General features: G+C 45.4%; 1 protein-coding gene and 1 pseudogene across 1 annotated transcript; both read left to right on the forward strand.

Moving 5' to 3' along the window:
- Positions 1–4,140: 4,140 nt before the first annotated feature.
- Positions 4,141–7,195, forward strand: LOC125516725 (receptor-like protein EIX2). The gene has a single exon (XM_048682057.1). It carries the CDS (start codon positions 4,191–4,193, stop codon positions 5,775–5,777), a length of 1,587 nt encoding a protein of 528 aa, XP_048538014.1. The 5' UTR covers positions 4,141–4,190; the 3' UTR covers positions 5,778–7,195.
- LOC125513841 lies at positions 6,231–14,668 on the forward strand (annotated as a pseudogene).
- The last annotated feature ends 11,007 nt before the right edge of the window (positions 14,669–25,675 follow it).

The following is a 25,675-nucleotide window of genomic DNA, read 5'->3' on the forward strand; positions in this document are numbered from 1 at the left end:
CCTGAATCTGAATACAAGGACTGTATACAAGGAGTGGAGTCGGGACATGATAAGGCAGCAACTTCTTCAGATAACCCTCAATGAAAAAAGATCAGGTTACTTCATAAGCATCAATTTTCTCATCCTCTAAAAAAATTGTGTTTTGGTGCTGATTTTTTTATGCATTCATACATATACTCGCCGTATCCCCGTAAGCCTATTTTCAGAAAATGCCGTTTTCTCGTATCGCCGTATCCGTATCCCCGTACCCGTATCCCCGTACCATGTAACGTAGTCTACGGTTACAAAACATATACTACGAAAGCTTTTCTGTTTTGACAAAAAAATGGCAGGACAAAGCTGCTGTATTTATTTATCTAACAAACAAATAAAAGTGGAACTGTGTTGGGACAGAGCAGAGCAGGTCGTATGATTGGATTTGCAGAATTGGCAACCATATGTCTAAGCAAATCTAGTCATATGTCAGTGCTTCCTACATATGATTCTACTTGGTCATGTTTGTTTACAGCCGAATCATATGTAGATATGCGAAATTAATTAATTTTCCGACTAGATACATAGATAGATATAGGGTTACGACAGATGAGATCGTCGTTAATGAAAGAATTGACCATCGAAACCAAGAGAGAAATATCCATCTAAGCAAAGTTGTTGGGTGACGAGAGGAGGGGTGGGGCTTACACCGCTGGTGTTGTTGGGGAGGCAGCAGATACGGGAGATGCGGTGGAAGGCGGTGGGGCTGCTCTCGCAAGGGGAGGAGACACACCGGTGTGGTTGTCTGAGGAGGGGAGGCGGCGGCAGAGCGAAGGAGGAGGAGGCGTCGAGTTCGAGTCACCGCGCCGCAGTTGGAGAGAGGATGGAGGTTGCCGGTTCTCGGCTTTGCCTCGCCAAAACTCTTTGGGAGCAACTAACGAAGCAGTAATCCTTCGGGACCGCCCGCAAGGGCCACCTCGGGTAGGCTTGGCGCGCTCTCAGCCGCAGTCACATGTCGCACTTAGGGCGCTCACTCCAATATTTCTTTTTATTTTTCCAAACGCATTTTTCACTTTTAGATGATATTTTCTTGGCCTTTCGGTTTCCCCCCGGTTTTTCTCTAGGTTTTAGACAAAATTTTTGACTTTTTTTGTGCGAAAAACACGTTTTCTTTTTTTCTTTTCCTTCCGTGAGGGGTACAGATTTGCGTCCGTGAGAGGGACAACACTAACGCATTTTTTTCCTTCTAGGAGAGGTATGGATTTGCTTCTGCAAGACACACAGTGGTGCTTCTCCAAAACAAAAACAAAACATGTTTTTTTTTCTTCTGCGAGAGGATAGATTTGCTTCCGCGAGAGGCACAGTCATGTCTCTTGGAAACGAAAAAAATATGTTTTTTTTCCTTCCGCGAGAGGCATCGTCGTGCCTCTTTCAGAAAGGAAAAAAATGTGCTCCTGGTTCAGTTTTTGTGTGAAAAAAAGTCTGTCAAAACCTATAAACATGGGATCTAATTTTAAAGACCTCGACGCGAGTAATCATATGAGGAAAATGGTTCGAGATTTGGATGCACGGTTTAAGAGATAAAATATTTTGAATAAGCAAATCTACAAAAAAGGGAAATTCCGAGGTTGGGACAAGTGGCGCACATGTTGTGCACCAATTTTTGCAACCTGAGGAGGTGTGAGTGAACTCAATTAGTGATTTCGGAACTCTTTGCCTCACTTCTCTCTCAAAAATCCATACTGCCAGGCTCTGTTGGCCCAGCCTCCTTCTTGGGCTCGGACCCCTCGTATTCCATTTGATACCAAGATATATTCTCTTGAGACAACATTTTTTACCTGACTCATGTGAGATCTTCTATTATATGCTAAAGAAAGCTAATACAGAGACTCACAAATCACAAGAAAACAAAGTTGAGAGGTCATAGTTGGGCTACAAAATGGATTTTTCCTTACAATTATTTTTGCCACCAATTTGTAATGGAGCAAAACAATTGACTTCACGATGACAAAGTATCCACCCACACACTTTCTCAGTTTGCCTCTTCCAAAAAAGGTGGCCTCCATCCATCCTCATGATATTCTCTATGAATGATGAATACACCTGTAAAAGTAAAAAGTGATTGAGAGATTTGATACAAATGACAAATGAATGAGCAGCTACTTTAGTGATTGAAAATTCAGGCGGTAACAAGCAGTTGCTAATTATACAACCAACCTAACCTTGGTCATTAGGATTTAATTAATCCTTAACACTCTCCCTAATCTATGCTTCACTTTGTGAATATGCATCATCTTGATAGACTCCTCCTAATATATGCTCGCCCTTGGGAACGTTCACCATCTTCATCAAAAAAATTGGTCTGTATAATCTTGAGAGTCTCCTACAAAAACCCAGAGGGAAAAAACTATGGGGACAGTACAATCAATCCGCCACTAGCGAAATGTTCAATACCAGCCTCCTTATCGAGTCGGCCAAAGTCACACCACGAGAAGGACATCAGCTACGATGATGAATAGGTATGGAGATAGAGGAACATGTATTGATGGACATGTTACGATGTCTAGATATCTCCCAGACCCTGATATCTCGCCTGTTCCTAGATGATCATCTACTAATGGAGACCATTTTTGCATGTAATCCAATTTCTAGGTGTACCGTTCCAAATAGAAGTTTTCCCAGATTTGTGGAAGTCATCAATCCAAGAATAGAAACGAGATGGGAAACCGCGGTGACGTAGGATGGTTAGCGGGGATTGCTAGGAAATTGAGTCAAATGCCTTGCAAAAGTCTAGCTTGATGACCATAGTTTGAGCTTTTCATTTATGACGGCAGTTTAGAGAATCAATGGCGTAAATGAAGTTTTCAGCAATGCACCTTGCCAGAAATAAAACCTGTTTAATCCCCATGAGCTAGAAGAGGGATATAAACGTTTTAGGTGGTTTGTGAGCAGCTTAGCAATGCCTTTAACCGAGCCATTTTGAAGAGCAATCGGCCGGAAGGCGTCAGCAAAGTGTACCTGATCTCTTTTGGGAGCAGGACCATTACCGATCTGTTAAAACACCCAGTATCAGCGGTAGTGTTAGCGAACTCATGAAACAAGGGGACGAGAACGTGTTGAGTTAGCGAACTCATGGAACAAGGGGATCAGAGCGTATTTTATCTGCGGCCAGAAGAGACGGTAGAAGGTAGGACAAAACCATCCAGGTCCGGGCTTGCGTTTTCGTTCATATGAAAAATGCTTCCCTTATTTCATCAACGGAGAAAGGTTGGTCGAGAAACCCGAGCGGAGGTATTTGGTTTGGGCAATGATGGTGTAGGCTAAAGTTCGTGGAGATGGTACACCTAGCAGATCATGGCAGAAATGTTTAGGATTGTAGCTTTTTGGTCGTGGGAGAAAACAATCTTGGCCTTGATCTAGAATTTTTGAATAGTCACTTAGTAAAATTCATATGACTGCAAGTCATCAGGGATAAAATGGATGAAAAATGACCGGAACCTGGCCGGTCAATTTGTAGTGGTCAAGATGAATTAGTAGTGTCCATACTTGTGTGTCTAGGAATCAAATACGTTGTCGTGCTCGAAAATTCTTAAAACGCCGTTTTCATGTCGTGCTCATGCCATTGGAACACGCTAAATCTTTCTATGTGTTGACAACAACAAGGTTGGAATAACACCGTGCTTTGAAGTTTCTTAATATTCATTTGTATTCAACCCATAGGAAGTTCCCTGCGAAACAACCCTGGGAATTTTCACACCGAAAAATAGTTGAAACTTTGTGTCCAAGTATCTGAAGTGTGGCTGTAAATTAAATTCATATAAAGACTCGCTAATTGTTAAATAAAATAAAAATTCCGTGGAGACGGGATGCAAACCCGGTTCGGTGCGTACATGTGACGATCTCTGCTACCATCTGTCCACCGAAGCATCCACTCGCAGAGCTTTTTGTCGCTCGTTCCGGGGTGTGGCATGCAGTTAACGAATGTTGTGGTCTGAAAATCCCATCTTCTGGAATTCCATTCCATGTGGTCCGAGTTGCCTGTGGAATTTCATCCGCTAAAGACAGTTAGTTTCCTCGCACTTCCTTGTCACGTAGTTACGTGTGGACATGGACTTGGATACGTACGTGCTCCACCACGGACTCCTCCACAAATACCCAACGAAAAAAGCAAGGGGCCGCACGCACCAGTAGAGGGAAGTTGCCCACCAGACACAAAAATGGCCGAGTCGAGCCAGCTGCTCCGAGTCGTGATGCTTCTAACCATGTACTTCCTCCTCTTCCAGCGGATTTCGTCGGCTCTCCCACCAACACCAGCGGGCACCCTCTGTGTCCCCCGTGAGCGGGACGCACTTCTCGACTTTAAGGCTGGCCTCACCGACCCCAGCAACCTCCTGTCGTCGTGGCGAGGTGTGGAGTGCTGCCGGTGGACGGGCGTCGTTTGCAGCAACCGGACTGGCCACGTCGTTACGCTCCAAGTCAAGAGTGACTGGGCGATCAGAGGTGAGATACGCCCCTCCTTGCTCACTTTACGACATCTGAAGCAGCTGGACCTCTCATACAACGACTTCGGCTTAAAACACATCCCGACGTTCATCGGCGCCCTCGGGCGTGGGCGCCTCATGCATCTCGACCTCTCCTTATCCAATTTTCGTGGTCGGATTCCTCCCCACTTGGGAAACCTCTCGGATCTGGTCAGCCTTCAGCTCAACGGTATGAGGTATGCCTACTCTCGTGATCTCGCATGGGTGTCTCGCCTTAGGAAGCTGCAGGTCCTCAGCATGCTTCACATAGACCTCAGCAGAGCCGTCGACTGGACTCATGCTATCAACATGCTCCCCAATTTGATAGAACTTGATTTTAGTTTTTGCGGGCTTAGGAACTCTATGCCTCCCCTGGTGCACTCCAACCTCACATCGTTGGTGACCCTGACCGTCGACGCACTGGAGAACTTGACTTCCATTCAAAAAATAAATCTGGGTGGAAACAACTTCACTAGCATGGTGCCATTGACCTTCAAGAAAATGAAGAAATTACAAGAGCTCGTGTTATCTAACAACTTTATCAACATGGATGTAGCAGAGCTACTGCATCGGTTGCCATCAGTTGAAATGCGGGTGTTGCATTTGGACTACAACTATTTGACAGGGAGCTTACTAACTTGGCTAGGGCTCTTTAGCAACTTAAACGAGATGAGCCTCGACCACAACGAGCTGTCTGGAGAGATACCAGTTGGTATACGGGAGCTCAAAAAATTGCGCAAATTATGGCTAGCCTCCAATAACCTACATGGTACAATCACTGAGGACCATTTCACAAATCTAACCACATTAGAAGATCTAGATATCTCTGATAATTCCTTAAATGTGAAGGTCGATAGTACATGGAAAAGTCCATTCAACTTATCCTCGGCATGTTTTAGATCTTGCATACTAGGGCCTCGGTTTCCAGCTTGGCTTAACCAACCATCCATCTCTTATCTTGATGTTTCAAACACAAGCATACATGATAATATACCTGTCTGGATTGTTACTTCCTCTATGCAATATTTAGATTTGTCTAGAAATCGGCTTGTTGGCATGCTTCCTACATTTTCCCTATCATCTCCCTTGATAACACTACAAGTCAGTTCTAACCAGATTGCTGGCCCAATTCCAACACTTCCAAAGAATCTACTCCACTTGGACCTCTCCGGAAACAATCTATCAGGTGCACTGCCATCATCAGACATAGGATCACCAATGCTAAAAGTCCTTCTTCTCTTCAATAATTCCTTTTCTGGAACTATTCCCTGCTCCCTGCTCTAGCTGCAACAATTGGTATTTCTAGACCTATCAAAAAACCGGCTAAATGGGACGTTTCCCAATTGCCCTCACAGATTCAAAGCAACAAATATCACCTTGCTTAACCTGAACAACAACAGTCTTTCAGGAGCATTCCCATTGTTTCTTCAGAGATGCAGAGACATAAAATTTCTGGATCTGGGATACAATAAATTTTCTGGGAGCTTACCAACATGGATTGGTTCTAAGTTACCACACTTGGCACTTTTGCATTTGCGCTCAAACATGTTCTCCGGTGCAATCCCTGGAGAACTAACCATGATGAAGGGGCTTCAATTTTTAGACATTGCATGCAACAACATCTCAGGGAACATACCACGGTCACTTGGGAATCTCACAGCTATGACTTTTACTTCGCGTAATATTGCACGTGGAGGCCTTTTTGAAGTTTTCAATTTTGAAATTGTTGGATCAACGATGGGGTACATTTATCCTTATGGTGGTAGTATATTCGTGGACGTAAAAGGTCAACAACTTGAATATAACAAAGGGATCACATACATGGTGAACATTGATTTGTCTTGCAACAGTTTAACTGGGCAGATTCCTCAAGAGATTGGCATGCTCGTTGTATTAAAGAACTTAAACTTGTCATGGAATAGTCTGACTGGCATAATACCTCAAAGTATTGGTGAGCTACAAGCATTGGAATCATTTGACCTCTCACATAATGAGCTCTTTGGTGAAATTCCTACCAGCTTATCAGCTCTAACATCACTAAGCCGCTTAAACATGTCATATAACAATCTGACCGGAACTATTCCATCTGGTAACCAATTAAGTGCACTAGAGGACCCAGCGTCCATCTACATTAGTAACCCAGGTCTTTGTGGTCCACCTCTCCAAAGGAACTGCTCACGAACTGGCATAACTCCATTTGCTGCTCAAGAGCATGACGAAGGAATGAGTGATGTGGTTTCGTTGTACCTTAGCATCTGCATAGGATTTGTAGTAGGTCTCTGGATTGTCTTTTGTGGCTTCTTGTTCAAGAGGAAATGGAGGGTTAGTTGGTTCTTATTTACTGATCACATTTATGATCGAGCTTATGTGCAAGTGGCGGTGGGTTGGGCTTCACTGACAAGAAAAATCTCAAGGATGAGCTCTCAGACGCTGGAGCTTCTATTGGTACCAATGATATAAGTATGACTTTAATAGTTTTTGGAAATATTGTATGTGTATTCTGCAGTGTATAAATGGAACATATACTCTAGACGGGGCGTGCGTGAGTTGTTGCTGTAAATGGTTAGTTAGCTGACATATGATCCCTATCTCTGTATAGGTATAACGTGTGGGTCAAGCTCAAGCTAGCTAGCCAAATGTTTGTAATCTGATTGCTGTATTAACACGTACGCATCCCTGCCCAACAGCATATGTTTTCAGCCTCAAAGCGTTATATGGTACCCATGTTGCCGCGGTGCCGGTTTCTTCACCAGGACGAGACAATTGCGCAGTTAGTGTGGAAGCCGGGGAGCCACTTCTCCTCCCAGTGCACCTCCGACCATGAACTCTGACATGGCCGGCTCCAGGAAGCACTCCAGCACCACGTATGTATGATCGACGGTCAGCAGCAGCTCGACTGATCCGGCAAACAAGCATGCATCAACGACGGATGGGATGGATTGCTCACCATTGCGAAGCTGACGGTCTCCTGGTTGTACACCACATCGGACCCCAGCAGCGCCGCCATGACAGCCACCGGTCCGCACCCTTAGCCGAAGTCCATGGCGCGCCCGCCCCAGAACGCGTTGGGCATGCCGCGGTCGGCCGCGTGGTCCAATAATATGATAGGAGTTTAGGCAATTTTTCCGGTTGTGGCTATTTGTTTGAGTTAGAGAATTTTTACGATACATCATACTACCCAATATAATGGGTAGTATTTAGTTGATCCAACGGTTGATGTGGATCAAACAAATTGTCGCTTTAGGGCATATTGGTACTTCTATATGGACTGCACCGGCTCAAGTCCTCCGCCATCCCGATGCCACTGCAGCCAGTGCATGCACAAAACGACACAAAATAGCTCGGAGGCACGAGCGGGTGCGTCTACAACCCACGTCGCCAATGATCCCTCGGGCTGCTGGAGCGGTGAGCTCGTACTGGCGTGGTTCAAGTGCAAGTGGCAGACCCGTGATCGCAGCCGCCCAAGAGCATCAGCACCTTCTGTCGAGGCTAAAGTGATGAGAACAGCGACAATCGTCGGAACCGACGAAGCCAGCTGCGACATTGGCGCTGCTTCAGTTCTTCCACGACAACCTTGTATGCTTTGGCCTGACTCCGACGGAGGCCGAGCTCATGGAGTTAGCCGCCTACATGGAGGCCCTTCTTGACCCGTCTGGCATGGACGACAGCAACGAGGAGGCATGGACGTAGACGGTTGCCAAGTCAAGCTGGAGATCTGGGCCATGCGAGCGTGCGGCCTCGAGCAGCAGCCCGAGGTGTCCGGCGATATGCTCGACATTGACTTCGACTATGGCTCTCCTCAGACCACAACCGCGGCGCCACACACCAGATGAGAAACGCAGCAAAGCAGCGGTGCCTGTGCGGCTGTGCTGACCTTCATCTCCTCCTGTGGAGCCTCGGTCTGAATCCAAATTACCACTCCATCATGGATTACTTCCGGCGCGGTGACGACGACGACGAAGTAAACTGACTCTTCCTGCCCCAAAGCTGTACGACGCAATACACGTATGTAGGTTGAACGTGCACGTACACAGCAGCAGGTTGATCGCTTCCCTTCGCTAGATCGATTCCGGCTGACATATGCACACATGAATCTGCTTGCCTGAATCTGCCCATGTGATTGATAAACTACCGAAAATGCGCTTAACTAGTCAATGTACTACCAAAAATCTGGTATTGGCTAATCTGGGTCCTCTAACCACAAAAATGAATAGTTCAAATTATATTGATGTACCGTAAAAGGTCTCTTGAGTTATTATTCTCGTTTGGCTATTTGAGATGTTATTTGCACTTTGAGATTCGTTACAATTTAATATATGGTTGTGTGCATAGCTTGATGCAGGAAGCAATCTTCCTTTTTGAAGAAAAATCCAAACGGATGTACGTACTCCGCGCTACCCACAGTCTTATGTGTTAATTTCATATGTTGTATTGATTCGGCATTTGTTGTCTTTGCTCTATATTCTACTTAATAATTAATAAAAAGGGTTGTGTGCATCTCAATGATGCAGAGACCGAGGGCTTAACTTTCTTGTAGAGAAGTGAAAAAGATATTGTATGCTGTAATTTGGCATTTCCGCAGAATTCCGGTTGGAAAAAGATTGCTGGAGAACTTAGACCAATAATTTGTACCGGAATGAGATGGTGCCAGAATAAGACCGTCACACCTGACACCGCAAGGCTGATATGAAGGCCGTAGCCCCTCATTCCAGTGTGTGGCATGCATGAATTAAAGTCCCAGCGTCTTGACTTCCATTCCATGGCCCTCATTTGCTCCAATTTGCGTGTAGAATTTCATCCGTTAAAAACAATTACCTCACTGTCCACAGTGACCACAGAACCGCGAAGGCGCAGGCTGACCACAGAACCAAGAACTCCACACATTGAGTTTGGAATTTCGTCCACAGGATCAGAACCTTTGGGAAGGGCCTGGCATTTTTCGTAGTCACGTATCAAGCTGGTTTGGTTCGTTCACGTACATTAGGCTAACTGAATGGACTTGGAGTCGGTCACGTACTGACATGCATTGAGCTAACTTAATATAGTACTTTTTCCACACAAAAAACTTAATTTATCACTTAAAATATATAAAAAAAAAACCAATCTCTTCCCCGGTCGGCCATGGCCAAACTGTACAGCTTCCTGGCCGGTCGGCCATGGCAATCCGAGCACTAGCAAGAAACTTCGTACGTCCAATAAAATATCTGCCCATGCCATGCCAGCCTACCAGAGGAAGACCGAGCACACGGATGTGGATGCCGTAGCCCCTCCTCCTCCAAGTGTGTGGCAGATATCATGTGCACCGAGTTGCTTGTGGAATTTCGTCTGATACAAACAATTAGCTCACGGTCTACAGTGACCACCGAATCACACAGGTGGCGCAGGCTAACCACTCTAACATGATGGACGGGGCATTTCCTTGTCATGCAAGCTGGTTTTGTTTGGATACACGGAATGAAGGAACCAAACAAATACCCAACCAACGGACAGTTCTAGAGGCCGCACCCACGCACCAATAGAAAGAAGCTGTCCACCACATACACACACAAAAAATGGTCGAACCGAGGCAGCCGGTCCGAGTTAGGATGATACTACTAACCTTGTGCTTCCTCTTCCACCAGTGCTCGTCGGCTCTAGACCTGCTACCAACACCAGCAGCCACCCTCTGCGTCCCCCGCGAGCGGGATGCACTTCTCAACGTATGGTTCATAGTAAACTGAAAGAACTCAGGAAAGTGTTGAAGGGTTGGAACTTGAATATAGAAGCAATTTTTAGGAGACAGAAGAAGAATCTGTTAGAAGAGTTAGACAGATTAGACCAAAAAGGGGAGGAAGGTAATCTTAGTATTGGAGATAGAGAATATAAAAAAAGATGTAAAGAAGATCTGAAGAAGATACTTAAGGAAGAGGAGATCAAATGGCTTCAAAGATCTCATGATACAGAGTTGTTTGAAGGTGATTCTAATACTAAATACTATCATACCATAGCTAATGGGAGACTTAGAAAGATTAGAATCATTAAATTGGTACAGGAGGAGGGAGTGAGTGAAGGTCAAGAGAGTTTAAAGAAATACATTACTAATTTTTATAAGGAACTTTTTAGTGAGTCAGAAATTAAATCTTTAAGGATGGACTCTAGTGGTGTAGAAGCACTCACCACCGATGAGCGGGATTTCCTAATTAGGAAGTTCACAAGGGAAGAGCTGAAGAAAGCTGTATTTGAGATGGAGAAAAATAAAGCTGCCGGTCTGAATGGTTTTAACATTGAGTTTTATTAGCACTTCTGGGCCCGGGTTGAGGATAATATATTTGCATTATTAGAAGAGTTTTATGAACATAATTTAGACCTTGATAGGCTGAATTATGGAGTAATCTCCCTCTTGCCCAAAGGGAGTGGCGCTGACAAAATTCAAAAATATAGACCTATTTGCCTACTGAATGTTATTTTCAAGATTATTACCAAAAATTTTGTTAATAGATTGATTATAATTATATCTGGGGTGATAAGGGCCTCTCAAACTTCCTTTATAAAAGGAAGATACATCTTGGAGGGGTGCTGGTACTACATGAAACCTTAATTCATTGCATAAAACAAAAAAATTGGGAGTACTTTTTAAGATTGATTTTGAAAAAGCTTTTGACAAAGTCAAATGGCCTTTTTCTTTTTCAAACAATTAAAATGAAAAATTTCATGATAAATGGGATTGGATTATGAAAACAGTGACTTGAGGAAAAGTGGCAGTTAAAGTTAATGGAGAAATTGGGCCTTTTGTAAAACTCATCAGGGGCTTAGACAAGGGGACTCAATGTCACGCTTACTCTTTGATCTTGCTGTTGATAACCTTGCTATATTGTTTGACAGAGTAGTTGAAGGTAAACTGGTTAGTGGGCTCACGAAAAATCGCAATGAAAATGATGTGTCCGTCTTGCAATATGCGGATGACACGATAATTTTATTCCAAGATGATTTTGAACAAGCCAAAAATGTGAAAAGAATTTTGAGCTTGTTCGAAATTATGTTGGGGCTGAAAATTATTTTTCATAACAGTGAGGTGATATGTGTGGGGATGGAGGAAAGCAAAATTAAATTTTTTGAGGAAATCTTGACTTGCAAGAGAGGTAATCTACCTTTTAAATATCTAGGAATACCATTTGATGATCGTAGACTGAATTTGAGTGATTGGAATCCATCTATAAACAAAACAGAAAAGCGCATGGGTGGTTGGCTAGGGAGGCTTCTTAATATTGCTAGTAGGACAACATTAATCAATTCCTCCTTGACCAGTCTGGTCCTGTATATGCTCTCCTTCTATGGTATTCCAATAGGAATTAATAAAAAACTTGACCGACCCAGAGTTAACTTTCTGTGGAGTGGATAGGAAAACAAACCTAAATACCATCTGGTTGCCTGGGAAAAAGTATGTAGACCAAAAGATCTGGGTGGTTTGGGGATCCTAGACTTGGAAATCATGAATATTGCTCTGTTATCTAAATGGTTATGGATTTTTTTTAATGAAAGAGGTCTATGGCAAAGTTTGTTGTGGGATAAGTACATAGGGAAGTGCACCTTTGGGCAGGTTAACAAGAAACAAGGAGACTCGCACTTGCTGTAGATTCGAGGTGGGAAATGAAAAAAAAGAGGTTTTGGGAGGATGTATGGATTGGAAAGCACAGTCTGTCTTGTGTTTTTCCTACTCTGTACAATCTCACTTAATCATCATGTCATTGTCTATGATGCCATCTCGTCTAGGTTGACCATACTACAGTTTCTCGTAGAGCTCTAGTGGGGGAGAAGGCAACACAATGGCAAGATTTATTGAAATTTTGTAGTCAGGTCAGTTTAACTATGCAAGAGGACAAGCTGTCCTGGACACCTGAAGTTTCAGGAGTGTATAGTGTAAGGTCCTTCTATTCTGTTTTGCAGGTAGGGGAGAAATGTCCAAATAGTTTTTTATGGAAAGTTAAAATACCTTCGAAAATCAAAACGTTCATCTGGTTGCTTACGAAGAAAAGCATATTCACAAGAGATGTTTTGTTACATATAGGAGGAAAATGTGAGGACAAATGTCTTTTCTGTGGTGGAAAAGAAACAATTAACCACCTTTTCTTCCAATGCTCATTAGCCAGATACATGTGGAATGTTGTGAGTCATACCACTGGGCTGCGGTGTGATTTCCGTGATATGGACACATGTTTAAATGGGTGGCTAGGTAGTTTTGGATCAGAAAAGAAGAAAGTGCTTTTCATTGGTGTAGAAGCTTTGATATGAAGTATATGGAAAACCAGGAACTTAGCTTGTTTTTAACATGTTTGGCCTGCTGATCCTAGTGTAGTTATGTCTAAAATGTCACACTGGATTGATGAGTGGAGTGTTTTGCAGGTGAGGGAGGACGCAAAGGTGGAGCTGCAACGGGGCGCAAGAATTCTGGACCGAGTCGCCAATGAAATTTTCCAGTCAAGGCGTGGATGGGCGACCTGGATACCTAGACTAAAGGATAGTTCATGCAGTTGATGCTGGCCAAAAATGTTTGCTGGTGACCTTCTGTATGGTAGCAGTCGATTTTCGGGTGCAGAAACTTGTTAACTTAACAGTGTTTTTGGAAAACGCTTGTGTTAGGAGTTGAGGTCGAGAGTTGTATGCACCTGACCTTGGGGGGTGAGACACGTTCTTCAGTAGCGCGTTTCGTGCTGTTGCTGGAAGTGTTTTGGTGGGCTTGGGTGCGTTCTGGCTGTATCAGTATATTTTGATTTCGTTAATGAAATCAGGGGGGGGGCCCTTTCATTCAATTTTTTTTTCAAGGCCAGCCTCACCGACCCAAGCAACCTCCTGTCGTCATGAGGAGGTGCCGAGTGCTGCCGGTGGACGGGTGTCGTCTGCAACAACCGGACCGGCCATGTCGTCAAGCTCCAAATCAGTAGCGTATACACCTCGGACACGAATAGCCTTGGAGGGATACGTTCCTCCTTGTTCACTTTACGACATCTGAAGTAGCTGAAACTCTCATGCAACAACTTCGGAGGCCAACCCATCCCGAAGTTCATCGACGTCCTCAGGCACGGGAGGCCGGCACATCTCGATCTCTCCAACTCCTATTTCGGTGGTCGAACTCCTCCCACCTTGGAAAACTCCCAAGCCTAGTCAGCCTTAAACTAAACCTCTCAAACCTGTCAAGCCTTTCAAGTTGTCTAGAGAGATACCAGTTGGTATACGGGAGCTCACAAACTTGAACACATTATCGCTAAGCGACAATAACCTACATGGTGCAACCACTAAGGACTATTTCACTAATTTGATTATCTTACAATACCTAGATATCTCTGATAACTCCCTAACCTTTCCCGCAAAAAAATTGATAACTCCCTAACCGTGAAGGTCAACAGTACCTAGAAAACTCCATTCAGCTTATGCACAATAGGCTTTAGACTTGCATACTAGGGCCCCAGTTTCCAGCTTGGCTTAACTAACCAACAATCTTTTGGCTTTACATTTCAAACACAAGCATACACGATAACATACCTTTCTGGATTGCTAATTCCTCTCTTGAAAATTTGTATTTGTTAGAGAATCGTCTTGTTGGCACGCTGCCTACATTTCCCCTATGATCTCCTTTGACAATACTAGATGTCAGTTCTAACCAGATTGTTGGCCCAATTCCAACACTTCCTAATAAGCAACAATTCTTGGACCTCTCTAGAAACAATCTATCAGGAACACTGCCACCAGATATGGGAGAACTAATGCTAGCAATGCTCCTCCTCTCTAACAATTCCTTTTCTGGAACTATTCCCTGCTCCCTCCAACCATTGCAATTCCTAGACCTCTCAAATAACATGCTAAAAGGGACATTTCCCAATCGTCCTCAAGGATACAAAACCTCTGTTCTTACCTTGCTTAAGCTGAACAACAACCGTCTTTCAGGAGAATTCCCACCGTTTCTTCAAAGATGCAGAGAGCTAAAATTTCTGGATCTGTCCTACAATAATTTTTTTGGGATAATACCAACATGGATCGAGTCATTGTTACTACGCTTGGCACTTTTGCGTTTGTGCTTAAACATGTTCTCTGATGCCATCCCTGGTCAACTAACCAGGATGAAGGGGCTTCAATTTTTAGACATTACATGCAATAACATCTCAGGGGACATACCACGTTCACTTGGGAACTTACAGCTATGACCTCTGCTTACTATAATAGTAGTGGACTTTTCAACCTTCTTGATGGAGTTGGAGCTCTGGACATTTGCGTTGACGCTTTTACTGTAGTGGTACACATAAATAAATAAAACACATCTATTAGTGTTCAAAAAGATTAAAATTAACTAATGACATAGAGATATTTTTACATGCTATAAAATTCACATCCCAATTCGGTTCACAGCTTCATAAACAAAGAAAGGAAATTTACAGAGGATTAGTGTTATTTTGTTTCACGACCCACATATCGAATTTGAATTGGCATTCCAAATAGGTTAGTATGAATGTTGCTTATCCAAGATTTTTCAATCTACTAAGAAGACTTCCTGCAACTTGGCAGCACGCTCGTCATCACGGTCGCACATCGGCGGCGGGCATGGCGAGAGGTGGCGTTTTTTGGGCGTCCTGTGGCTTCGGAGAACACGTAGCACTTGGTGCTCGAGCCGTTCTTCTGCTTGTTGCGGGGCAGTGACGAGATCGTGAGGCGAGAGTAGGTTAGGGCGGTAGCCACCGAAGATGGTCCATTGGCAGCCGTCCGAAATCGGCAACCGGTGATGATGATCCCACACCTTGTTGTAGCCCGGTATTCGTCCACGTCCTTCCGTGGTGTCGTACTTGTACACGCGGTCACCATACTGGTAGCACAGCATGCCGTCGTCACCGTCGAGCCAGGCTGCCCTCGGGTGGTGATGGTGGCGGCAACGGAGGAGATCGGTTAGGTGCCGCAGTTGGAGAACGGTGCCGTCGTTAGTGACGCCCGTTTCAAAGCTGTAGCGCAGCTCCCAGCTGAGTGGCGCAGGTGACAGGACCCAGAACCGGAGGCAGTGGGATGGACTCTTCTCGTGCACGGCGACGCATGGCCGGCCGTGCAGCTCGAGGACGTCGGTCGCCGCTTCATTGGCGCCGCACCTGGGGAGGCGGCAGGCGTGTTGCGTCTCGCTGGCCACGTCAAAGATGAGCAGCCTATCGGGCTTCCTGTCGCCCTCCCGCTCATTGGCCAGTACGTACAGCTTGCCGTCGATGAGAGCAGGTGGCGACCCCAACCCGTGGCCCTGGAAGAGTCCCTTATGCCGGCGCCACACGCCTGCCTCCGGCCCGCGGCCCAAGGTGAGCACGTGCACATAGTTCCCCGTCGCCGCGAAGGAGAGGCGGAAGAGCTTGTACTGCCGCGTCGACGCGCTGTACCCCATGGCGTACATGTGCGGGTGCACCCTCAAGGGCACGTCCGACGTCTCGCTCCTGGCCGGCGGCTCCACCCGCAGCTTGTCGCCGGTGATGGGATTGCAGACGAAGAGCGGCAGCTGCCAGCCGCCGGTGTTTGCGGCGAGGAGGACGAAGCCGTTGCAGGCGTTGGCGGCGCCGTACATGGCGGTCACGTCGAGAGCGCACATGGCCGTTGACGTCGACACGTTGAACACCGTCGTGTCGGGGTTTGTGCCCGGCGTCTGGGTCACGGACAGGAGCAGCGCCTCCGTGCCGGCGCCGGAGACGACGTGTGTGGCGTGGGCGTGGAGGTTGAGGAAGGATGGATCCTTGAGGACGCAGCGCCATAGCCGGGACACGCAGCGGCCGCAAGCGACGTCCCTCGTCGGCAGCTTCAGCAGGATCTGGCGCAGGGTCTCCTCCGCCACAGCCTCCATCTTCACTACGATCGATAGGTGTAGTCCTCGCCATCGTATATATTACAGCCCGATGGGATTCAGTACGTACACAACCTTGCACGGCACGTGAGTATTCTGGATCGTATAGGATTGGGAGTGCATTACGAAGTCAGTTAGCTAATAGGCTATCTTAGAGCATGTACAACTGGACGCCTCAAACTCTTTTTATATGCCCAAACGGATAATAATCGGTAAAAAAACCCGATCTAGACGGACTCTTCAAACTGACCTCAAATGCCCGGACTAACCGGCACCACTTGTATCCAGCCTAAGACAGATATGGGAAGGCCCGGGCACGTCTGCCATGTCGGATCCGGACCACGCTGGCCCACCATAACCCCACATATATTCGTCTTAGTCCGCTTCTTGTACCAAATCCTAACCACTCCACGCCACTCCACTCTACCCCCAAGCTCCATTCCGATGCCCGGACTAACCGGCACCACTTATAACCATCACCGGAGTGGGTTCCCGCCGCACCTCCTTGAGCTGCTGCCGCATCAGCTGCTGGGGCGTAACGATGTCGTGGGAGCAAAGACATTTGAGATCAAGTACATGAGCAGCTTTCTCTTGAAATCATCGTCGCTTGTTTCCATCGCACCAAGCATATTCGCGAAAGCAGAGTTCGCCGGGAGGGACGTAAGCCCAGGGAACATTTCAGGATAAAGACGTGCTTGCACTTTCGTATCAACCTTGTATGGGACATCCATGCCGCCATTGGGGACACCAAGTGTGTTGAAAACAGATTCCTCATCTAATGGAATCCTACCACGTCCCGGTATGAAAAATTCCCTCTTGTCCGGATGGTATAACCCTCGCAAACCAGTCGCACATGGGGTTATTCAAGTTGGTGCACTGAATGTTCATCACCGCTTGCATCCCCATTTCCTTTGCAGCTTCTTTCTTGGCGTCATCGAAATCTTCATACAGTTCTGTTAGACGTTCATGTGATCCCCTGTTGCGCGCGGCTTTCTGCTGTTCAACGCATGTGCGAAATTTAAGTTAAAAAGAAAATAATCGGAGCTTAGGGGTTAGCACCATCATAAACAAACATGTTTAATGGAGAGAGATAGTCATATGGATTCTACATACCTTCTTTACATTTACACACCCGAAAGTAAGTACTACTAGCTAGTTCCGCACATCTCCCATTAATTCTAGCTAGTTTCATCAATACCATTTATAATGCTTGATTATCAGTTTGATTGACCTCTATTTCTCTTAAAGTGGTTGTGGCAGGACGGCGGGAAATTTTTTTGTGGATACTACATTTGCGAGTACATCTACAATGCGACGACCTCTAACCGGGTCTATTCTAAAGAAGATTATGAAGTGCGTAATCAATAATATTCAGAATTTTATTTTATTACCATCATTTGTGTTGAGTTCCATTCATATATATGTATTGACCCTGTAACGCCCTCGATGCGGCTATATCTCCCACGTGTCGAGGCACGACTTAGAGGCATAACCGCATTGAAAGCAATGTCGCAAGTTAGGCAATCTTCACAACATCCCATATAATATAGATAATAAAAGGGGAGGTAACATAGTTGGCTTACACTCTTCACGTCAATCAAGTACATAAATAGCATTACAACATTCAAACACTCATGGCCCGACTACGGCGCCAAAATAAAAGACAACCCAACATGCGACACGGTCCCGATCACCCCAACTGAGCTCCACTACTGATCAACTAGAACGAAACAACACAAAGAACAAGATCTTCATCGAGTTCCTCCTGAGCTTGGTTGCGCCATCTGCACGGACTCATCGGCACCTGCAAGCTGGTTTTGGAAGTATCTGTGAGCCACGGGGACTCAGCAATCTCGCACCCTCGCGATCAAGACTATTTAAGCTTATGGGTAAGGTAAAGGTATGATGTGGAGCTGTAGCAAGCGACTAGCATATATGGTGGCTAACATACACAAATGAGAGCGAGAAGAGAAGGCAAAGCACGGTCGATAAAAGTATGATCAAGAAGTGATCCTAAAACAACCTACGTCAAGCATAACTCCAACACCGTGTTCACTTCCCGGACTCCGCTAGAAAGAGACCATCACGGTTACACACGCTGTTGATTCATTTTAGTTAAGTTAAGGTTCAAGTTATCTACAACCGGACATTAACAAATTCCCATCTGCCCATAACCGCGGGCACGGCTTTCGAAAGTTCAAATCCCTGCAGGGGAGTCCCAACTTAGCCCATGACAAGCTCTCACGGTCAACGAAGGAATAGGCCTCCTCCCGAGACATTCCGATCAGACTCGGCATCCCGGTTCTACAAGACATTTCGACAGGGTAAAACTAAACCAGCAAAGCCACCCAGATGTGCCGACAAATCCCGATAGGAGCCGCACATATCTCGTTCTCAGGTCACACCGGATGAGCAAGACGTCGGGTAAGCCAGCCCAGAGTTGCCCTTGGTAGCCTCGGACATCGCTCAGTTGGACCAACACTCAGAGGAGCACTGGCCCGGGGGGGGAGGGGTTAAAAATAAGATGACCCTTGAGTCTGCAGAACCCAAGGGAAAGAAAAGGCTAGGTGGCGAATGGTAAAACCAATGTTGGGCATTGCTGGAGAAGTTTTAATTCAAGGCGAATTGTCAAGGGGTTCCCATTATTACCCAACCGCGTAAGGAACACAAAATCCGGGAACATAACACCGATATGACGGAAACTAGGGCGGCAAGAGTGGAACAAAACACCAGGCATAAGGCCGAGCCTTCCACCCTTTACCAAGTATATAGATGCATTAATTAAATAAGATATATTGTGATATTCCAACAAGTAAACATGTTCCAACAAGGAACAACATCTCCATGTTCCAACAAGGAACAAACTTCAATCTTCACCTGCAACTAACAACGCTATAAGAGGGGCTGAGCAAAGCGGTAACATAGCCAAACAACGGTTTGCTAGGATAAGGTGGGTTAGAGGCTTGGTTCAACAATATGGGAGGCATGATAAGCAAGTGGTAGGTATCGCAGCATAGGCATAGCAAAAGAGCGAGCAACTAAGCAAGCAAAGATAGAAGTGATTTCGAGGGTATGATCATCTTGCCTGAAATCCCGCAAGGAAGAAGAACGAGTCCATGAAGAAGACAAACGGACGTAGTCGAACGGGTCCTCACAAACACGACGTTACCGGAACCAACCCGAAGAAGCAACACCAGAAAAAGAAGCACACAACAAAGTAAACAACCAACACATGAACATGGTATGATATGCGGGATGCGGGATGCGATGCATATGCATGATTGGACAAGGAATGCATGAACCTGGCCTCAACTTGGAAAACCAAGTGTTCCACTGGAAAGATGAGGTGATTTCGGTTGAAATCGATATAAAGATCACCGGAATCGGAGTTACGGTTTGGAAATGGCAAGCAATTCAAATATGACACCGGTCTGCGATTTACAGCAAGTAGTCATCTAAATGCAATGAGATGAACATGCTACATCACTCAAACATGGCAACAAAATACATGGCAGGGATGCATTCAAAATGCTTAACAAAAGTCTAGCACTGAGCTACGGCCAAATCATCCGTTAACAGGTTCAAACAAGCATGACAAAAATGCAAACGGTAAACAGATCTCAGACTTAGTGAAATTAACACTTGTCTGGAATTTCAGATCAGATAACACCCTTCGGAGCAACAAAACTATATGCTACAGGACCTGAACATGGCAAAGTAAAGCATGGCATGGAGCTACTCAAAGATCTTAACAAAAGTCCCTTAGTGACCTTGAGCCAAAAGGGATCACAAAATACAATTGCAAGCATGTGAACATAGCAAAAACATAATCAGTTTTCAGACTTAGTGAAAACTGGGACATGCTGAAATCATAACTCAAGTAGGCATGTTTACGAGCTCGATGCACTCACTACGGTGCAAGTAATGATAAGCTAAGCATACATCCATTAAGAAGGCACAAAATGCAAGCTAGACATGGCAAGAACAAAGGCATATCATGCACGGATCATCTACAACAACATCGGCAAAATCGCAAACAAGTTGATGATCTGCCTAGATTCACAAAGTAGCAAAAGTAGAGCTCGATTGACTCAAGCTAGGGTGCTCCATATATGAAAACAAATACATGGATGGATAGAGCACTACAAGGTTAACAAAACATCCTTACTGATCATCCTCAAAAGAGGCACGGATCTCTAGGAAACAACATGAACATATGGCATCATGAACTAAACAGCTCAAGGACTTAGTGGAAATGCTAAGTCCCTGAAAACAGAATTACCAAGTGCCTCACTTTGCAAGCTTGCACTAGACACCACACACATCATAAAAATACATGGGTTGCACCTCTGGAAAGATAACAAAACCCTTAACAAAACATATGCAGAGCTCATGGGCATATCATGCACACAAAAATCATGGCAAAAATGACAAATGTCTAAGATGGAGTAGCAGATCTGACAATTAACTCAAGTAGCCCTCTTCTAACAGCATTTCGGGCATCAAGATGAACTTAAATGAAAATGATGCAATGGAATGAAATGATGTACTCTCTGAGACGAACATTTTGATATGCTATATGCATGAATCGGAGCTACGGATGCAAAGATATAGCATGATGAAGATGGGCACATGAGCTAGGGTTTGGGCAAAAGTCAACCGAGGGGGGGATTTTCAGATCCAGATCCAGCGCGTTTCCCGAGGTTCGCCGGGTACTGTAGCTCGCCGGAGTTTGGGGAGGAGCAGCGGCCGGAGTTCGTCGTCGGAGAGGAAGTCGCGGGACGGGGCGGAGGAGGTCGCCGGCGCCGGAGCTCACGGTGGTTCCGGCGGGCGGCGGGCGGAGCGCGTCGGCGCCGGGCGCGGGGCGGCTTGCGGCGGTTGGCGGCCGCCGGCGGAGGCGCGCGGTGGCCGGCGCGGCTTTCTCAGGCGCGGGGCGGCGATCGGAGCGCGGGGCGCTCGGGGCCCAGGGCGCCTCGGGCGGGCCTCCCGCGGGCCGCGGCGGGCCTCGGCGGCGCCGGTGGAGAGAGAGGGAGGCGGGGACAGGCGGCGTCTCTTGGTTGGCCGGGCGCGGCGGCGCGGGGCGTGTCCGGCGGGAGCGGACACGTCCGGCGGCGGAAGAGACGAAAAATTAGGGTTAGGGTGGATTTGGATCCGGAATTTTCGGGGAGGAGACCATTTTATAGGTAGAGGGAGCTAGGAGAGTCCAAATGAGGTGCGGTTTTCGGCCACGCGATCGTGATTGAACGCTCTAGATGATGGAGCAGGTTTAGGTGGGTTTTGGGCCAAATTGGAGGGGTGTTGGGCTGCAACACACACGAGGCCTTTTCGGTCCCTCGGTTAACCGTTGGAGCATCAAACGAAGTTCAAATGGTACGAAACTTGACAGGCGGTCTACCGGTAGTAAACCAAGGCCGCTTGGCAAGTCTCGGTCCAATCCGGAAATGTTTAACCCCCACACATGAAAGAAAGGTAGAAATGACCACCGGAGGAGAACGAAGCGCCGGAATGCAAAACGGACAACGGGGAAAATGCTCGGATGCATGAGACGAACATGTATGCAAATGAAATGCACATGATGACATGATATGCAATGCATGACACGCAAGCAATGACAAAGCAACAACAGCGAATAAGCGGAGGACAGCTGGCACATCGGTCTTGGGGCGTTACAGACCCCCTTCTTCAAATTAGCTTTGGCAGCTACGGGATGAACTCCTACCACAAGATCGCATAAAAGCAATTCAAGAGGAATTGGCGGGATTCTTTCTTGACCACGTCATAGATAAAGACGGAGAATACCATGTGGAACTTGACATCAGATGTTAGGGATTGTAAGAGATCTTATATTGTATATATGTAGCTAGTAGCGTCGGATAGATATACGAAAACTTGTTATTCGACCAATCTCTCAGAGAAAGAGAGGTCGATCACTTCTCTTTGTATATGTTCATGACGATCTTGTGTACTTGATGGTTTCCTTCATTTGCTTACTAGCTAGCGTGTCGAGAGTCCTCTCTATACGTATAGTACGTAGTGTCGACCAAGCACGAAGATAAGAGAGGAGACTTCCGAAAGTATCTTTCTACACCTGAGCTCATATGCTCCTGCTATGAATAGTAAAATAAATAAAATAGAAAAACATTTCAAAAATTCTGAAATTTTTTTGTGGCATACTTTAAGAAATGTTTGTTGTGCATGCAAAATTTTATCACGAAATCACATTGGTGGAGGTCGTGGCAAAAAAAAAATCAGAGCTCCAAAATACGTTTGAAAGTAACATTTTCAGAGTATCAATTTTGTTCTTTTTACCATGCCTTCCACCAATGTCATTTCATGACGAAATTTTGCATGCACAACAAACATGTCTTAAGTATGCCACAAAAAAATTTCAGAATTTTTTGAAATGTTTTTCTATTTTATTTATTTTACTGTTCATAGCAGGAGCATATGAGCTCATTTGTAGAAACTTCATGTCCAGAGACTTCTCTCTATTAGCTAGCCAACATAATATATGAAACCCCTAAATTAACCCTACAAAACCCCCAACCCACCCCCCCCCCCCTTCAAAAAAAAACAAAACCCCAGCCCCTGAACTGCTGACACGTGGATGCCTTTTAGTCCTGGTTGGTGCTACCAACCAGGACAAAAGGCCCTCCTGCCTGGGCAAGCCACAACGGCCACATGGAGCCTCATCTGTCTCGGTTCATAGAAGAACCGGGACTAAAGTTATTGAGCTTTAGTACCGACCCTTTAGTCCCGGTTCCGGAACCGAGACAAATGGGCCATATGAACAGGGACAAATGGGCCTTTTTCTACTAGTGAAGGCGAAAAGCCGGCAGCGCTGCGCGTGCTATCGGCCTGACGAACTGCCCTCCTAGTCGATCGACGCGTGTGTTATTGCGATGCATGTCTGGCTAGGTAGCTGCTACTAGATGGGCTTGGGCAGGCTGTAGAAGTCTTTGGGATATTTTTGATATATAGGAAGAAGAAGCAGGACGAAAAAAATGGCTACGCATGCTACAGACTGCTGCGTGACTACCCAGGAGGGGGCCCCTTGATCTCGGGGGCCCGGGGCGGCCGCCCCCCCTCAGGGCCGGCCCTGCGCTTACGGTTAGGATAGGCTCGACCTCTCTCTCTCTCTAATGAAGGTAATTCTTTGTCAAATTGTAGAAATTTCAGAAAAAATGCAGCACCCAGAATTGAAGGTATTTTTTTCAGTTACTATCAGTGTGAACCCATTGCAATTTTTTTTCCAAAACTCTCTTCAAGGCCATGTCAAGTAATGGGAATTATTGCACACATTTGTTTCTTTTAGTGGCAAGCAGTTATAATATTACCAGTTGTCTTGGACATATAATTGCGATGTAATTTCTTTAGTTTTTTCAAAAACACTCTTTGACCATCTTTCTTGTTTCTATATAAATCCATTTTCACATATATATGGCTATGCACACAATTTTTTTCATACGCCTCCCAAAGTTGTGAGCCAGATTACATTAATATTCATAATGGAAAAGAGTTTTACAAAGAACAATTCATGGCTTAAACCCAAAAGGAAAAACATAAATAGGGCTAAGAGCCAAGAATGAAGCATCATCCATGTGCACACATGCACGGCGGGTTACTCGGCAAACAGCATAAACGAAAAGATTAAGATGGAGTAACTAATTAATAATATAATCATAATAACTACTCAATATGCTAAAATATACTTCCCCCGTTTTTATTTAGCAGAGTATTAGGTTTTGTCAAAGTCAAGCTTTGTAAACTTCGACAAAGTTTATAAACAAAAATATTAACATATACTATAACAAATCAACACCATTAGATTCATTGTTGAATGTACTTTCACATCATATAGATTTTTTATGGTAAATGTTTATTTGTTTTCTATAAACTTGGTCAAGCTTTACGAAGTTCGACTTCAGTCAAATCTAATATGCAAAGTAAATAGAAACAGAGGGAGTATTGTGGTGATCACATAAGAGAGGACAATTCTTTTAGGCGGCTTAAAAAATAAGCTGCCTCTCCCCAGGTTAAAAAAAATAAGCCATTCTCAAAATTTGTTGAGGCTTCAAAATTAGTAATCCCATAACTAGTTCAGAAGTCCCAATGAATGAGAGAGGCGGCTTATGGAAAAAGTTGTGGAGGAGGCGACTTATTTTTTAAGCCACCAAAAGAACTGGCCCTAAGTATGTATTGAATGTCTAATGATTGCAACTACAAGTATTATTTCGGTAACGCTGTATTTAGAAATATAAATAAATATCTAAGGTGTTTCCCTAGCGAGTAGTTCAACTTAGTGTGGTGATCTAGATACTCGCCTATAAGTCAACTTTTCAATCATTAATGCATGGTGCAAGTTGCACATACAAGAAGTAGTACGTGGTACTCCTACTCCTCGACGACTTGGGATGATCAAGTGGTAAACTTGGTGTGGGGTGTTCTTGACTATAAGTAGCATGGTCTATCAGATGGGCAGTAAATCGTATGGTAGCTCAGATCATCCTTATATATCTTGTCTTCTTCTCTTCTAATGGCTTCATCAGGTGCAGCCGTTGTCGCCGTGCTGGTCGTCGTCCTGCCGGGAATGGGATGGCCGGCGTCGGCGGAGGGGAAAACAACGGCATGCAAGGACTGCAACTCGACGTGTGCCAGCAGCATCAACTCGTGGGAGCCGCAGGAATGCGGCAGCGGCGCCTGTAGATCACCAGTGCCGGAGTGCGTGGAGGAATGCATCAAGCAGTGCAGTTATGCCTGCAGTTATCCCAAATCCGAGACGTGGGAGAGACTGTTGACATATATTGCCCACTCTTGCTTGGTTTGGACTTTCTGATGAATTGACTTGTGCATGAATTTGCTTGATTAATTCATTCATCGTTTGTTCTTTGAATGGATGCCAAGTGGTTTAAACATACTAGTGTGCGACCACAAATTTCAGAGATGGTACACTAGTTGTCTTGTTAATACAACATGAGCTCACTCTCCCCTGGCCTATCTGTGACCGGATCAACAAACATCAAAATAACGACATCATATAGACAAATCTAAAGTGGTGTGTCTTTTAGTAAGCTATATTGGGTTGTCACGGAAAGACATGATACAGATAGGCTGATGTACAAGATAGTGCGGATGGACTGATATTCTGTTGCTCTGCCGGGGAATGGGCCGATGTACAAGTGCACCATCCGGGTTCGGGAGGATAGGGAAATGGCAGGAAAATGGACGGAAACTGAATGTGAGATGCGTAATAAGCCGTAGAAAGATCAGGCAGAGGCCGCACCCCATAGGTACTCGCCAGCACTGGTGGTTTCTTGTTTCCACTCGCCTACACGTGTTTACAATTGTA

The sequence above is a fragment of the Triticum urartu genome, chromosome 6 (assembly GCF_003073215.2).
Source record: "Triticum urartu cultivar G1812 chromosome 6, Tu2.1, whole genome shotgun sequence".
NCBI lineage: Eukaryota > Viridiplantae > Streptophyta > Magnoliopsida > Poales > Poaceae > Triticum > Triticum urartu.